The 14727-nt window shown below is 38.5% G+C and overlaps 1 protein-coding gene and 1 long non-coding RNA gene across 2 annotated transcripts; one reads left to right on the top strand and one right to left on the bottom strand.

Annotated features, from left to right (window-relative positions):
• The first annotated feature begins 495 nt into the window (after nucleotides 1-495).
• LOC122136950 lies at nucleotides 496-6916 on the top strand. The gene is made up of 4 exons (XR_006154430.1): nucleotides 496-785; nucleotides 1501-1660; nucleotides 5294-5635; nucleotides 6392-6916. It is a non-coding gene; the product is annotated as an uncharacterized LOC122136950 (long non-coding RNA).
• Nucleotides 6917-7533: 617 nt separating this feature from the next.
• LOC122135439 (anti-sigma-I factor RsgI8-like) lies at nucleotides 7534-10271 on the bottom strand. Its single transcript, XM_042714873.1, has 2 exons — nucleotides 9461-10271; nucleotides 7534-9216 (listed from the first exon to the last, which is right to left on the bottom strand). Exon 2 carries the CDS (start codon nucleotides 8994-8996, stop codon nucleotides 8343-8345), a length of 654 nt encoding a protein of 217 aa, XP_042570807.1. The 5' UTR covers nucleotides 8997-9216; nucleotides 9461-10271; the 3' UTR covers nucleotides 7534-8342.
• Nucleotides 10272-14727: the final 4456 nt, after the last annotated feature.

Genomic DNA, 14727 nt, shown 5'->3' with positions numbered 1-14727 from the left:
ACATCTCTTCCATCTTTATTTGACCATCGAACTCTAGCACTCTCTATTCTAATTATATTTTATCTATTTTTATTCATTTTTTTTATAAAAAAACAAACAAACAAACAGACACTTGGCCCTCTGTCACTGGCACTCTTCATTCGTTTTCTAACTGCTAGTTTTTCTTAAAAAAAAAAAAAAAAAAAAAAAAAATCACTATGCAGGTGCATGATCCCTAAAAAATCGTGTTCTTTAGCCCGCAATGAATTCGCGGAAGTGACCGCATAATATAATTGTTTGCGCTCTACTTTAACACTGGGTTTTGTTGTAGGCATAAACCATAAATATTTGACTGAAACTTGTCTATTAATATCTGTTTGCATGAACTTTAACTTTGAAATGTTTTAACTGTTTCCCCGCCTTCTACTTCTCAATCCTCGTTCTTTCTATGATATAGTGCTGAGAAAACACGGAGGAACATTGTGCTTTGCGAGCTACCCATCGCGTGCTAATTTGCTTTGCCGATTGCGAAACGTGATTGGTAAACGGTTTGCCAGAATATACCCTGACCGAGCATTCCGTCTCATTGAGCATGCAGTCTCTGTGTGAGGGCTACCCAGACAGGCAATGCACTCACTACGTTATTTGCTCTTTTAAGAACTCATCTCTTAGAAATACACTCTTTTAGGCTTGTCGGATGGCAGCAGGGGATCAGCTGGAACCTCTGTTCAATTCGGTAGGAACGGCAAATCAGCCGAGCAGAGAGGTTGATGGTTCAGCTTGATCTACTGTGAGGCGTTTCTACGGTAAGCAGGCTTGAGTCTCGTAAATCAGTAAAGATCATCGTCGTCGCTGAAGGAAAAGAAATCTGAGAAACATATGGTAACAGGTCCGCTTATATGGCCAGATGGTCCCAACTATTCTAGCGATTCTATTCTTTATATCACTTGTGTGATATAAAAATTAGCATTTATATTAGTTTTCCATGATGCATGTGATCTGAGGAGGTTTAACTGCATCCTGTCTCACAATACTGTTATCCTTTCAGCCAAAGCAACAGAGGGAGCTCAAAGACAGAAAATCTGAGTTACACAGAGTAACGTTATATTAAATTTATGACATATGCGGATGCAGAACTCTGGTATAAACAAAGACAAATGAAAGAGCCAGAAATATTAAACCAAATAAATTCATGATTATAAAATCATATATGATTTGTCTAAGTTCTTCAAGCGGTCTCTGGCATTTTCATAAGTATAACGTGTTCTTAGTATAGCGATTGTTAGCATGCAGACTTTAGCATCGTGTATGCCTCATATGGTGATCAGAATTCCCCATCGGGTCACAATTGTAAGTTAATTCAGACAGTCGTTGGTGTCTGAAAGTGAGTTTTGCCATTAAAAATTGTTTTAAATGTTGATGCTAGTTGATTGCTTGATATGAAAACATGGGAAATGAACAGCAGTGCTGACTGTCTCTAACTCGGATAAACTCTGCCTTTGTTCATGACCACTTCTCTAGCCCCACTTGGTATTCAATGGGCCTAAAATCCCTGGCCATTGGCCCTAAGGAAGCCCAGGTGAGGCACAATCAAGCCCCGAAAGTGACAGTGGAAACGCGACTGGCCCTGACATGCACTAGCACGCGTGCTTTTGGCCCGACAGTGGAAACGTGGCTATTGGTATCATTGTTTTAATTGCAAATTAAATATATTGCAATGTTGCTTTTATATGAAAAATACAATTTAGATTTTTATTTTTATGTTTAGGAGTCTGATAACCAATATGGACAACCAATTTTTAATTATTGTTTCATTTGTGCATTTTGATTGTAGCTGTTATGTATGTAGCCTAAAGTTGTTTTTGTTAGCTATTATATAATTGTTATATAAAATATATTTATATATTTTTATTTTTAGGCAGGCATAATACCAAAGAAGCATTGATGTTTTAATTATATGTTTTGAAAAACTAAAAGTAGTTTTGTGTGAGGGGTAGGTTTGCACGTCCTGATTTTACTGAGTTGGATGTGTTCCTAGGTCAACATATATTTTGTTGACCCTGGAACAACATTTTAATCCAAAAATGTACTCTTGACTATATCCCTACACATAAACCTAACCTTAACCGTTAGAATTCCCTAAAATCAGAGGAAATGATAGATGAATGACACTAATGTACAAGCACCAAACACTGATTGTAAGCCTACACTTAACAACAAAATATAAACTGATTCTTCAACTCTGATTGGTTAATCACAATGTTGTTCCAGGGTCAACAAAGATGTTGATCCAGGAACATGTCGTACTTGATAAAATCAGGTTCTGTGGGTAGGTTTAGGGGTATGGTTAATGTAAGAGAACAGAAAATGCAGTTTGTGCAATATAAAAAAATGCCTATGGAGTAGGGCTGCATTTTTAATCGAATGCAATTTTTCAATTTTTTATCTTGTCAGTAAAGCCGGTTGTATAATCAGTAATATCAGTATAATCACATACTTTCAGTGGAGCAGCATTTACTACACAGACCCATAGTACACTGACAAGCTACGCAAAATCGCGTTCATAATCGCAGATGATATAATCGCACAGAAATGAAATCATTCTGCAATTATGAAAGCTGTTTACATAGTGTACTAGTGAAAGCTGTTTACATAGTGCATAGTGCAATATACTTCTGTAAATCTGTGCAATATAGGTAGGCTATGTGAGGACTTTTAAGAAGGTGAGTAAAAGAGAACTTCACTGTAATTAATTTATTATTATTATTATTATTATTATTATTATTATTATTATTGTATTAGGCTAAGTAATGACTATAAAAACCACCAAAAATCTAAAAGGGATATTCATTAAATTATATAGTTCTATTTTACAGTGATTCCTGGTTTGAGGATCCAGCCACAAAACCAGTAATTAAATTTTCTGCATAAATAGCCTGTATATAAAAGTATAAATAAAAATGTACAGCAGAGAAGTGATATGAATATTTATTGCTTAAATACGCACTTAAATGTATATTATACAAAATATTATTATACAAAATAGCTAAATCTCAAACAGTAGATCATCTTTATAAGTATATCGCCCAGCTCTTAGACTGCTCAATGTTATATTTCTGCTTTGAAACAACGTGTATTGTGAAAAGCTATATAAAATATAGGACTATATCGTGGCCACTTAATACATGAGCAGCACATATTACACAGTTCTGTTCTGTCCGAAGTAGGGTACTCGGACATGCCATCACCAAGGGTTTGTTTGCAACTAATTTGTCTTAAGTTAAAAAAAAAAAAAAAGTCTATTGATTCCAACTGAAATCGCTGTGATTTGCGCTTAACCTTTCTGTAGTACAGTCAAACAGCGTAGATTGTTCATAAAAGCATACATAAAAGAATGAGCATGCTCCTGTCTCAAGCGTCTATGCCAATAAGCTCTGCTGTATTATAAATAGTGGTGGGCATAGATTATTTTTTTTAATCTAGATTAATCTCACTGTAATCTTGTAATTAGATTCAGATTAATCTAGATTAAAATGGCTCATTTGAATTCTGCCGAAGGCATTCAAATTATGTTCAATAAGATGTAGTTGTTAGTACTGATAGAGCTGTGCTGCACTCAAACATAGTAGTTTGACGATGACTCTTCCCCTGCGCTACATTGCTTGGCCCGGCATCTTCCGCATTAGCTAAGGGATGCTTTGCGTTTAGGTGGTACTTCAGATTGGAAGAACTCCTACAGTAAACTAATTCCGCATTGCACAAGTTGCAAACAACATCACCCCATAATAACACAAAGTCAAACCCCCACTTTAACGCCTATAACTTCCAACCTTTTTTTTACGCACCCATGTTAACAGTTTCCAGCGTTCACACGGTTGTGGTCCGTCAGTGCGTTCCAGGAGCGGTGCGTCTGCAGTGCATGACAGCGCATTGTTTGCGGTGAAAATTAACATGGATTGACACGGAAATGCAGTAATTTCACAATAAATGTATACTAATTAAAGCCTACTGCAACCCATGGGCTTTGGCTAGGTTTAAAACAAGAAAAAGAGCACCTTTAGATAAACGAGGCAACATGATATAGGCCTACGCACTTTTATGGAAGCAGAAAAACAAAGTTCATTAAGAACCGTGCGATTGCTTGTAATAAAGATCTAAATCCAAAAGGCACGAGAGTCGACTGTTTCTGTCAGCGGTGCTTTAATTTTAAATATTTGCGATATCCCAACAACAAAAGTAGGCTAATTGTTGTGTTTAAATGTTTTGCCGCTTGCTTGAGCAGCTTATTATACAAACCTAGAAGTCAAATGCATGAATATATATTTATTAAGTTTAAACTAATGTCTATGATTATGAAAGACTGTTACTGTTCTGTGATAAGAGTCACATTTTTTTTTTTTTTAACATGGTTTGAAATATAGAATGATGAACAAATGTTGTGTTTGTGGACTAAACAGCCGCGGATCAGCCGCATTGTGTGTGAAAGCACAATGAGTCCGTGCTGCTTCTGCACCGCACACGTAACGCACACGGACTGCATACGCACCACAGACGGAGTATGTGTGAAACAGGCGTGAGTCTTGTCGAGGTTTTTTTTTTTGGGAAGCTTGGTAATTTCACAGTAGGCATACACACAGGTTTGAAGATTTGTTCTCGCCCCCTACAGTGCAATTCGTCTAGGTATACATCCACGCTAAACTATCACGGTGAAAGTCATCATAGCTTGCGTAGTATAGACCCAGCTCCCAACCCAACTTTGAGAATAGATTAACGGCGATATTTTTTTTTATCGCCCGATAAGAGTCTCACGTTAACGCAGCACGTTAACACCGATAACGGCCCACCACTAATTATAAATCAATGAAATTTGGGGGTAGGGCGACACGTGCCACTCTGCCTTAATGTGTTGCCCCACCCCATCGTCCAGGCTGCACTCTGGGGCAACACGTTTATTCAGCAAAGGGATTTCCTGAGTTCTTATGCGGGGCGTATTTGCAGTTTTCACATGAAGGAGCCCTCTGGCCTTCGGAAGGAGATTTACTACTGATCACAGAACCATGCTTCACTGAAAGATACGCATGACGATCGCAGCTTCTGCCTAATCGCGATTTATCGCCTTTGCGATTTAATTTCGATTAATCGTGCAGTCCTTCTATGGAGAGTTCCCATTTGTCAAGAAATATGTACTTGTAAAGAGGTTAAGTGAATGCCAGCACAGTTTTACTGCCAATACAGGGCAAACACAGGGTAAACGGGTGAGTATAAGTGCATATGTTGAACAATGAAGATATAAACGGTCTCTTGTGTTTTACAGGTAGGGTTTATGGCGATGGGAACAGAAGAGCACACACCTCAGCCGAAGGAACAACTGGTAGGTACATCAGGTAAATATCCTTAGGAACAATCAAGGAACACCAGGAATCAACACCGAGAAACATGGTGAGTGGGTAATACAATATTTCCCAGTTTATAGCCAGACCATGAGTGAAACTAAGGTGTGTGCTTAAATAGGGAGCTGATGTGGAGATTAATAGAAAACAGGAGCAGGTGATGGCGCGTGTGCAGGAGGGAACCAAGAAGGATTCTGGGAAATGCAGTGCTGGAGACTGGGCTGGTGACTGGAGATCGTGACACCAATAAATTACATATACAATATGTGTGTGTTGTCTGAATACTTGTTTTATGAGGACACAAATGTGTATAATGATATGAGTATTACAACATAAACAATGGTTTATGAGAACACTTCCTGTATCCTTGTAAACAAAATTGCTTTTAAAATGTACTAAACTGCCAGTAGTGTTTTGCTGTACATGTTACCCTTGGGAGACATCATCAGGAAATATGGTGTTGGCTTTCACTGTTCTGCTGATTAAACTCAGCTCTATATTTATTTGTGGCCTGATGATACACACCAATAAGTAAAACTAACAGAATGCATAGTTGATATAAAAACTGGATGATTGGTGTTAATTATAGGACCAAAGACCTCTGCATGTAATAACCTAGAACTTTGTCTAACATTTTGTGGCTGCTCTGTCAATTCCACATCATCAGTTAAGAACCTAGGTGTGCTATTTTGATAGCAAACATTCCTTTGAAAACCATGTTTCTAGCATTTGCAAAAAAACACATTTTTCTTAAAAATATATCTAAATTATGACCTATACTTTCAATGTCAAATGCAGAAATGTTAACACTCTGTCAGTTTAAACCTAGTTTAAAGACCTATCTCTTTAACCTGGCATACACATAGCACACTACAATTCAGATCCATTAAAGGATTGTAAGGCTGCATTAATTAGGTCAGCCGGAACCGGGAACACTTCCCATAACACCTGATGTACTCGTTACATTGTAAGAATGGCATCTACTGTATGCTAATATTAGTCTGTTTCATTCTTATTCTGAGGTCCCGGTGGAACACCCAGATCCAAACTGTTTCCAGACCAGATGGTCACTGTAGCCACCAAGATCCAGGCCATATCTACACCAGATGGTTGATCAGCACCTAGAGATGACCTCTACAGCCCTGAATTTCAGTGGAGACCATGTCAGCTTGATGAGACCCAGACAGATCCCCTGCAAAGACCTCGTCAACAGGACGGCCATCAGGACAAGACCACAGGAACCAGTCCTCTGCACAATCTGACCTGTGTTGAAGCCTGAAATTAAACCATACCATGCTGGTTTTGTCTGGCCAGAGGAGAACTCGGCCCCCCACTAAGCTTGGTTTCTCCTAACTTTTTATTTTTTCCATTTCTGTCATGGATTGGTTCCTTGCCACTGTCGCCTTTGGCTTGCTTAGTTGGGGAGGCTTAATTTATGGCAATATTGTTGGCTTGACTGCACAGACACTATTGGAAGAGAGTGTAATAGCGCCCCCTACCGGATAGCAATGAAAACATGGATTCTCAGAGCACAAGTATAACTGAAAAATGTATTTAGACTTTTTCTAAGTATAAGTAAAGTATACTTAAGTGTCATTTTAAGTATATATCTGAGAAGTACATGAAGCACATTTCTGAGAAGTACATAAAAAGTAGACTAAAAGGTATACTTTACTATTTTTAGTTTAAAAGTATACTAATAGCAAACTTGAATAAACTTTTTCGTAAGGGTTATCACACCTTTTGATAACACACTGAATAGATACTAAGGGAAAATGAGAGTCAGGTATGGTAACCCATACTCGGAATTGGTGCTCTGCATTTAACCCATCCAAGTGCACACACACACACACAGCAGTGAGAAGTGCACACACTGTGAACACACACCCGGAGCAATGGACAGCTATATCCAGTGCCCGGGAAGCAACTGATTGTACTAAATGATGTGGATTAAACAACATGTTCTCAATAAATATTAATAATCTTGTGTTTTGAAACAATGATTTAAAAAAAAAAAATATATATTATTATTGTTAATGAAGAACTGAAACCACATTAGTATACATATAATTATGTAATTGTTGAAAATGTAAGAAAAAATTAAAATCTGTAGATACCTATAACAAAACATACTTATTGTAACGTAGGAGGCGTGACGACAGAGGTGAGGATCCAAATGCAAGGCTTTTATAATAGAGCGTAGTAAAACAAGCACGGTCAAACACCAGCAAACAGTGATATCCAAGGCACAGCCAAAAGGGTAATCCACAAGGTCAGGGCAGGCAGCAAACAATCAAAAACCAGGTAAACAGTCCAAGATCAAAACACGAAGGCCAGGCAAGGAACTAGAAAATAACAGGAAAAACACAGAAACTAGTTGTATGCTACAGGCTATCCATCATCAGCGCTGTGTTTGTGTCTGAGCGCATATTTTATAGTCATTCTAATGTGAGGCAGCTGTGAACTGGTAATGAGGAGCCAGCAGAGCAGGGTGCTGCTCAGAGCTGAAGAGCACCAGGGCAGAGCAAGCGGATCAGGGGACCACCAGGGTGGAGCTGAAGACCACAAGAGCGGAGCTGAAGACCACCAGAGCAGAGTAGGCAGAGTTGAAGACCACCAAATCAGAGCTGAAGACCACCACGGCATAGCTGATGGACCGGGCAGTGCAGAAGACCACCACAGTGGAGCAGACGGAGCTGACAGAACTGATGGCATTAAAGACAACCAGGGCGAAGCTCAAGAGCACCAGAGCGGAGCAGGCAGATCAGAGGACCACCAGGATGGAGCAAAAGACCACCAGAGCAGGGCAGAAGAAAATCATCATCTGCAACGGATGTTGCTATCTTAGGGGAAACTGGAGCAGATTCTGGAGCAGGCTTGGAAATTGATTATGGAACTAGAGCAGGCTCTGGGATTGGAGCGGGCTCTGTGACAGAAGCAGGCTCTGGGACTAGAGTGGACTTGGGAACAGATTCAGGGACTAAAGTGGGCCTCAGGAGGTTCTGCAGTGGAAGTTGCAGCCTTTGGGGAAACTAAGGTGGTGTGTGCGGCCCAAACGCACAGAATGGCCATAGCCATAACTGGTAGGACAGAATACATTGCCCATCTCCGAGACTGAAGGTGCTGTTCCTGGGGAACGATGTCACTTGAGTGCGTAAAAACAGTGACGCTTAAGAACACAGAGTCAGCATGGCTTGGGAGCGGAGAGTTTGCAGTGTAACCCGCAACTCGTACAGACATCAGCGGTGGATCATCCATGTTGGATGCCAGTTTTGAATGCCTTGGGACTGACTTTGTTCTACTAGGCATGGTAGACATGATGGGGCGAGACTCTGGAATGGCAGCCATAACGGGACAAGGCTCTGGAATGATGGCCCTGATGTGAACAGGCTCTGGCTTGGCAGACTTGATGTGAACAGGCTCTGGCTTGGCAGGCTTGACAGGCTTGACGTGAGCAGGCTCTGGCTTGGCAGGCTTGACGTGAGCAGGCTCTGGCTTGGCAGGCTTGACGTGAGCAGGCTCTGGCTTGGCAGGCTTGACGTGAGCAGGCTCTGGCTTGGCAGGCTTGACGTGAGCAGGCTCTGGCTTTTGCGCCATCTTGCAAAAAATCTCTGGGATGACAGCCATCTTATGAAGAGACACTGAAACAATGGTGACTTGACTTGACTCAGAAAGATCATCTGTGACGTGACTTGTTTCAGGAAGATCATCTGTGATTTGACTTACTCAGGAAGGTATGTGGTGACTCGACTTGACTCAAGAAGATCAGCTGTGATGTAACGAGACTTAGGAGAGGTAACCCTGACAGTAGAAGGCTGAGGTGTGGCGGTCATGTTGCGGTCCTTCTCTACACACATGCACAGTGAATGCAGAGCCGCTCAATTTAAGTGCTAGATCGATATAATCCATTAAAGACCCATCCAGTTGCCAAAATGGCATACATGAGCTGAGTGGCTCAGATAGTCCACCACAAAAAAAAAAATATAAAAAAAAAAAAAAATTATATTATATATCATTAAACTCACCTCATCAAATGAAGTTAAGTGAGCCAGTTTAATAAAATCCAACATAATCTTTAATGGGCCGCTCACCTTGATGGAGACACATTACTTGTGCTGCTGGAATTATGGTCTGGATCACTGAATAAAGCCACTGGATTCCATTGTGGCTGATGATTCTGTATTGTAGGAGGCATGTTGAGGATCCAAATGCAAGGCTTTTATAATAGAGCACAGTAAAACAGGTAGGGTTAAACACCAGCAAACAGTAATATCCAAGGCACAGGCAAAAGGGTAATCCACAAGACAGGAAAAGGTCAGGGCAGGGAGCAAACAATCAAAAACCAGATAAACAATCCAAGATCAAAACAAGAAGGCCAGGCAAAGAACTAGAAAATAATGGGAAAACACAGAAACTAGGAGTTTGCTACAGGCTAACAAGCATCAGCCCTGTGTTTTTGTCTGAGTGCATATTTTATAGTCCTTCTAATGTGAGGCAGCTGTGAACTGGTAATGAGTGTTGATGAGTCCGAGCAAAGTATTGTGGGAAATAGAGTCCTGTGTGAATAGTAAAAGTCAGGGATGGCGTGCCCTCTGGTGGAGCTCATGGGCACTCCAGTGGGTGATTGTGACACTTATTATGAAGCATCTGCAGCTATATTTTTACTAATTTCATCCAAAATATAAATTTCACAGTCTTGCCATTACTCTGCCTGACCTAAAAAATCCCACAGGGTGAGATAATGTTGACTAAGAAACAATTAATTGCATGTTTTGTCCTCTTTATCCCATACAGTGAAGTCTGAAGATGGCAGCACAGCTGATGTTACGAGGAGTCAGAGACATTCGGATCCATATGCAGAACTTTATTAAGAGAATGTTCGGACAGGCAGTAATCAGGAATGGCGTCAGGTATGTCAGGGATATCCAGAATCAGTAACAGTAACAAGCAGAGGTCGGGGCAGGTAGCAGAGAATCAGGGTCGGTATAAACAATCCAAGAAGACACGGAAGGAACAAACACGCGGAAAGCACTCGGAAATGCTAGAAAGAACTAAACAAGACTTCGCCCAGACTGAGAGTGATTGTGCTGCTTATATGCGTGTGTGTGTATTAGCTGCAGGTGTGTGTAATTAGATGCAGGTGTGTGTGTGTGCAAACAATCAAATAAATGAGACAGAATATGAAACAGAGTTCGAAAAAGGGATGGAAACAAAAATGCCAGAGTCCTGAGTGGAGTGCCCTCTATTGGAGTTTATGGGCACTCCAGCTAATGATCGTGACAGCTGACGTATTCCTGCCTGAAAAGTCCACTCTTCCTCTCACTGTTTCATCAAGCCTTTTCCCATACCAGTCACATTCCACTTGAGCAGAGAAGCTACCAGATGTGATTTTCCACCAAGCAGGAATAGCAAGTGCCTCATAATTTAAATTAAGTGCTGATATTCCTGATGTGTGTTGAAGTTTCACAAGATAAACATCAAACAAATATGACAATCTACAATGCATTTGGCAATATTTGACGTAAAATTTGAGATAAAATCTAATATCTAAAAACCAACCAGAATCTTATGCTTACTACTTTGAATATCTATGTTTATATATAGATCTATTAGGGCAGGGGTGCCCAATCCTGTTCCTGGAGATCTACCTTCCTGCAAAGTTCAGCTCCAACCCTGATAAAACACACATGAACCAGCTAATTAATGCTGTGTTCCATTTGTACTTGGAAATTCCGAGTTCCCAGCAGGAACTTTTAAATGGAACGCCCTGCCTAGTCAGAGTTCCGACACAGGAACTCAATTGCAACAACTCCAACTTCAGAATCTAATATGGGTGCTCAGTGCATCAACAGAAAAGAAACAGTAGTAATACATTGTTTATTAGCACTTATTTAGTCTCAATAAACTTAGTGGTGCACACAGTGCTATCCAACAACTATTTGTGAACATGATACTATGGCATTATCTGTACAAAATACCACTTTTTATGTGTTTTTAATCGATTGGTATTGCTAACAATGGACGTGTCAAACCTGGTTTTCTGACTTCTCTACTGGTTCACAGTCCACCTTGGGTGTCACCTCTTTCCCAGCTCCGACTTCCGAGGTAAATCATATGCAGCATAAGATCTTCAGGAGCACTTGATAATTACAGACAGGTTTGCTGGAGCAAGGTTAGAACTGACCTCTGCATGGAGGTAGATTTGCAGGAATAGGATTGGGCACCCCTGGCTTAGGGGCATTCCATAGCATGACAGTCCAAGTCACAAAGTAGCATTGCATTGTAGCATGCATTATTTAAAAATGAACTAAAAATAGTCATTGTCCTAAAATATTTTCAGTTTTTGTTTTTACAGTTTTATAAAATTGCTTAAATTTTTTGAAACTACGGCTCTTTTTCTCTAAATTCTACACACAACATGCAAACATTTCACATGTTTTGCAAATACAAATACTTCTTTCAAAACTATTTTAACTTGTAAAAATGGTGTTTTTACATATCAACTGTACACACAAGCATCAAATGATTAGCCATATACACGCCAAACTACACATGGATATGACTAATGTTAAACACTACTATCTTATGTATTTTTCTTGTTCAGTATGCAGTGGAGTTTGTCATAGCACTCACACGTACTATGGGGGGGGGTGGGGGGGGTTGGCGGTGGATGGGTTGGGGGGGGTACCAAGAAAGTGGCAAGATGAAAACCACTATTTTCTGTTTCAAACTTTCACATAGCATCTTTAGATTATAATAACATTAAAAATTCAGATCCAGATTTGGATTTTCAAAGATTTATTATAAAATGTTATAATTATTTTCCCCAAAATGCAATGAATCCATGACAATTTTTGTTTGTTTGTTTGTTTTCCATTGAATCAATATAAAAGTTATTTTTCATATTGAAACTGTTGAAAATACACAACATAGTAAGTTGATCCACATATGACAGGCTCTGAACTTAGTCAATACTAATCTTATATACAGGCACTGGACTAAAAATACATTGAATCAGTCATCGCTCCAAAAATGAATTCAACAGGTCATCTTCTTAATGCTGTAAATTAATTACAACAATAAAAGAAAATTTCATCATGAACATACATGAACAACAACATCACATTAAACCACAGAAATTCCAAAATGATATTTCCCTTACATTCAGCTAGCTACCAAAAGTGCACGTGTATAAAATACCACTCCATCTGAAAGCATGCGATGGAGATTTAACACAGAATCGGTTTTACTGAGGAGATGCGCATGAAAATCACATGTGATTTATCATGCAGCCGTTGTTTGTTTGTTTTTTTGTTTTTTATTTATTTATTTAGCTTTTCATAAACAGGAAAACATTAATAATCACAATATGTTCAATTATAAGTGTCAGAAACAAAACCTCACCCCTGCCCTCATACGTAGATGTTATAAATACAAGTCATACAGACTGTACTCCAAAAAAAAAAAAAAAATACATGAGTATGTGACTGACTTTGTAAATACATGAATATATAAACATAAGAGAAAAAAATAAAAAACAAAAATGAATATATAAAATTACTTTGATAATGTATACAAATAATATATACCATATATATCATACCTGTATATACTCTTATATTTAAAGAAACTGTATATACCTACATAATTATACATATATGTGCATTACATACATTTACACACCCCATATACCCATGCAAACACATTTATACTTATACACCTTTGTGTCAACGCGTACTTGCATACTCATACCATATGCATTTCTATTTGTAACAACACACATAGATCTATGCTCATGCGTGTCAATAATAATAATAATAATAATTTAATTTAAAAAAATAAAAATAATAAAAATAAAAAAATAGGTTGACAGTGGGTAAAAAGAATATATGAATGGAAGAAGATTGCAAATGACACCTAACTACTATCTCTAAGGATGATACTTGTTCCCTGTAACTTTAATACTAAGAAAAACTATAACAAAAGGCAATAACCATCTTTATCACCTGATTGTCGGAAGTACTACAGTATCTTGATAAGCTAACAAGCAATATCTAAGACTAGACGAAGCACACAGAGCGCACACCTTTCTTTGTTCACTAAGCCTTTAAAAAGTTATAAATCAAGATTAAGTAAGGATTTTATTGGGTTCCAAATTTTTACAAATGTCTTGGGTCTATTTGCTAACTTATATCTCAGCTCTTCGAGAGGTAACACATTACTTAAGTCTCTGAGCCAACTCTCAAATATGGGCACCCACTCAGATTTCCACTTCTGTAAAATTGTTTTTTTTGCCAGTATCATGCATAATGAAATGGCCTGTGATAAGTATTTATTTCCTATACTAGAAGTGTCCCCAAAAATGCCCATTTTTGGCTCAGGTGCCAAGTCAATTTTATATGCTTCTGAGAGGAATTCAAATATATGCTGCCAGAAAGGCCAAATTTTATGACATGACCAGAAAGCATGAGACAACGTACCTTCTGCGATTTTACATTTGTTACATGTAGAGGATACATTTGGGTAAATCCTATGTAGTTTGGTCCTTGAATAATGAAGTCTGTGGATAATTTTAAATTGGATCACAGCGTGTCTAGGATTAATAGAACAATCATGAATTTTATTAAGACAATCTTCCCATGAATCACTAGACAATTCTATATCAAGTTCCTGCTCCCACTCATGCTTTATATGAAAAGTGTTTGTGTTTACCTTGTCTAGTAAAAAAAAAAGAAACAGCACCTTGTTCCACTGGACTCCGATTACTTAGATTTTCGAGAGTTTGATGTATTGATATGTTTTCAAAGCCTGTGAAATGTTTCCTTGTAAAATCTCTAATTTGTAAATACCGGAAAAAATCTGTGGATAAAAGATCATATTTTAATTTAAGTTGAGTATATGAACCAAATTTATTATCAATGTATAAGTCCCTTATGGAAATTAAACCCTTTTGCTTCCATTGGGAAAAAACCTTGTCATGTAAGCCTGGAGTGAAGGCATGGTTTTTACAAATTGGGCTGTCCAAATAAATATGTGGAAGCTCCAAAAATGATTTAATTCGCTTCCATATTTTAAGGGAATTATTTACTATTATATTCTCATTATAAGACCTTGATTCAATTTTTATTGGACTATTTAACAAAGCTTCTAAAGATGTCTTACTACACGAGGTTCTTTCTTACCAGACCCATTCCGGTATCTCCCCATTATTCTCTGGAGTTTGTCTCCACCAGGAAAGGGACTGTAAATTAGCAGCCCAATAGTAAAATCTGAAATGGGGAAGACTAAATCCTCCTTTTGCTTTTGGCTTGAACAGATGTTTTTTAGATATTCTAACATTTTTATAATTCCATATAAA

Source organism: Cyprinus carpio, chromosome A3 (assembly GCF_018340385.1).
Source record: "Cyprinus carpio isolate SPL01 chromosome A3, ASM1834038v1, whole genome shotgun sequence".
Classification (NCBI taxonomy): domain Eukaryota; kingdom Metazoa; phylum Chordata; class Actinopteri; order Cypriniformes; family Cyprinidae; genus Cyprinus; species Cyprinus carpio.
This window is presented reverse-complemented; position numbering and strand designations above follow the sequence as displayed.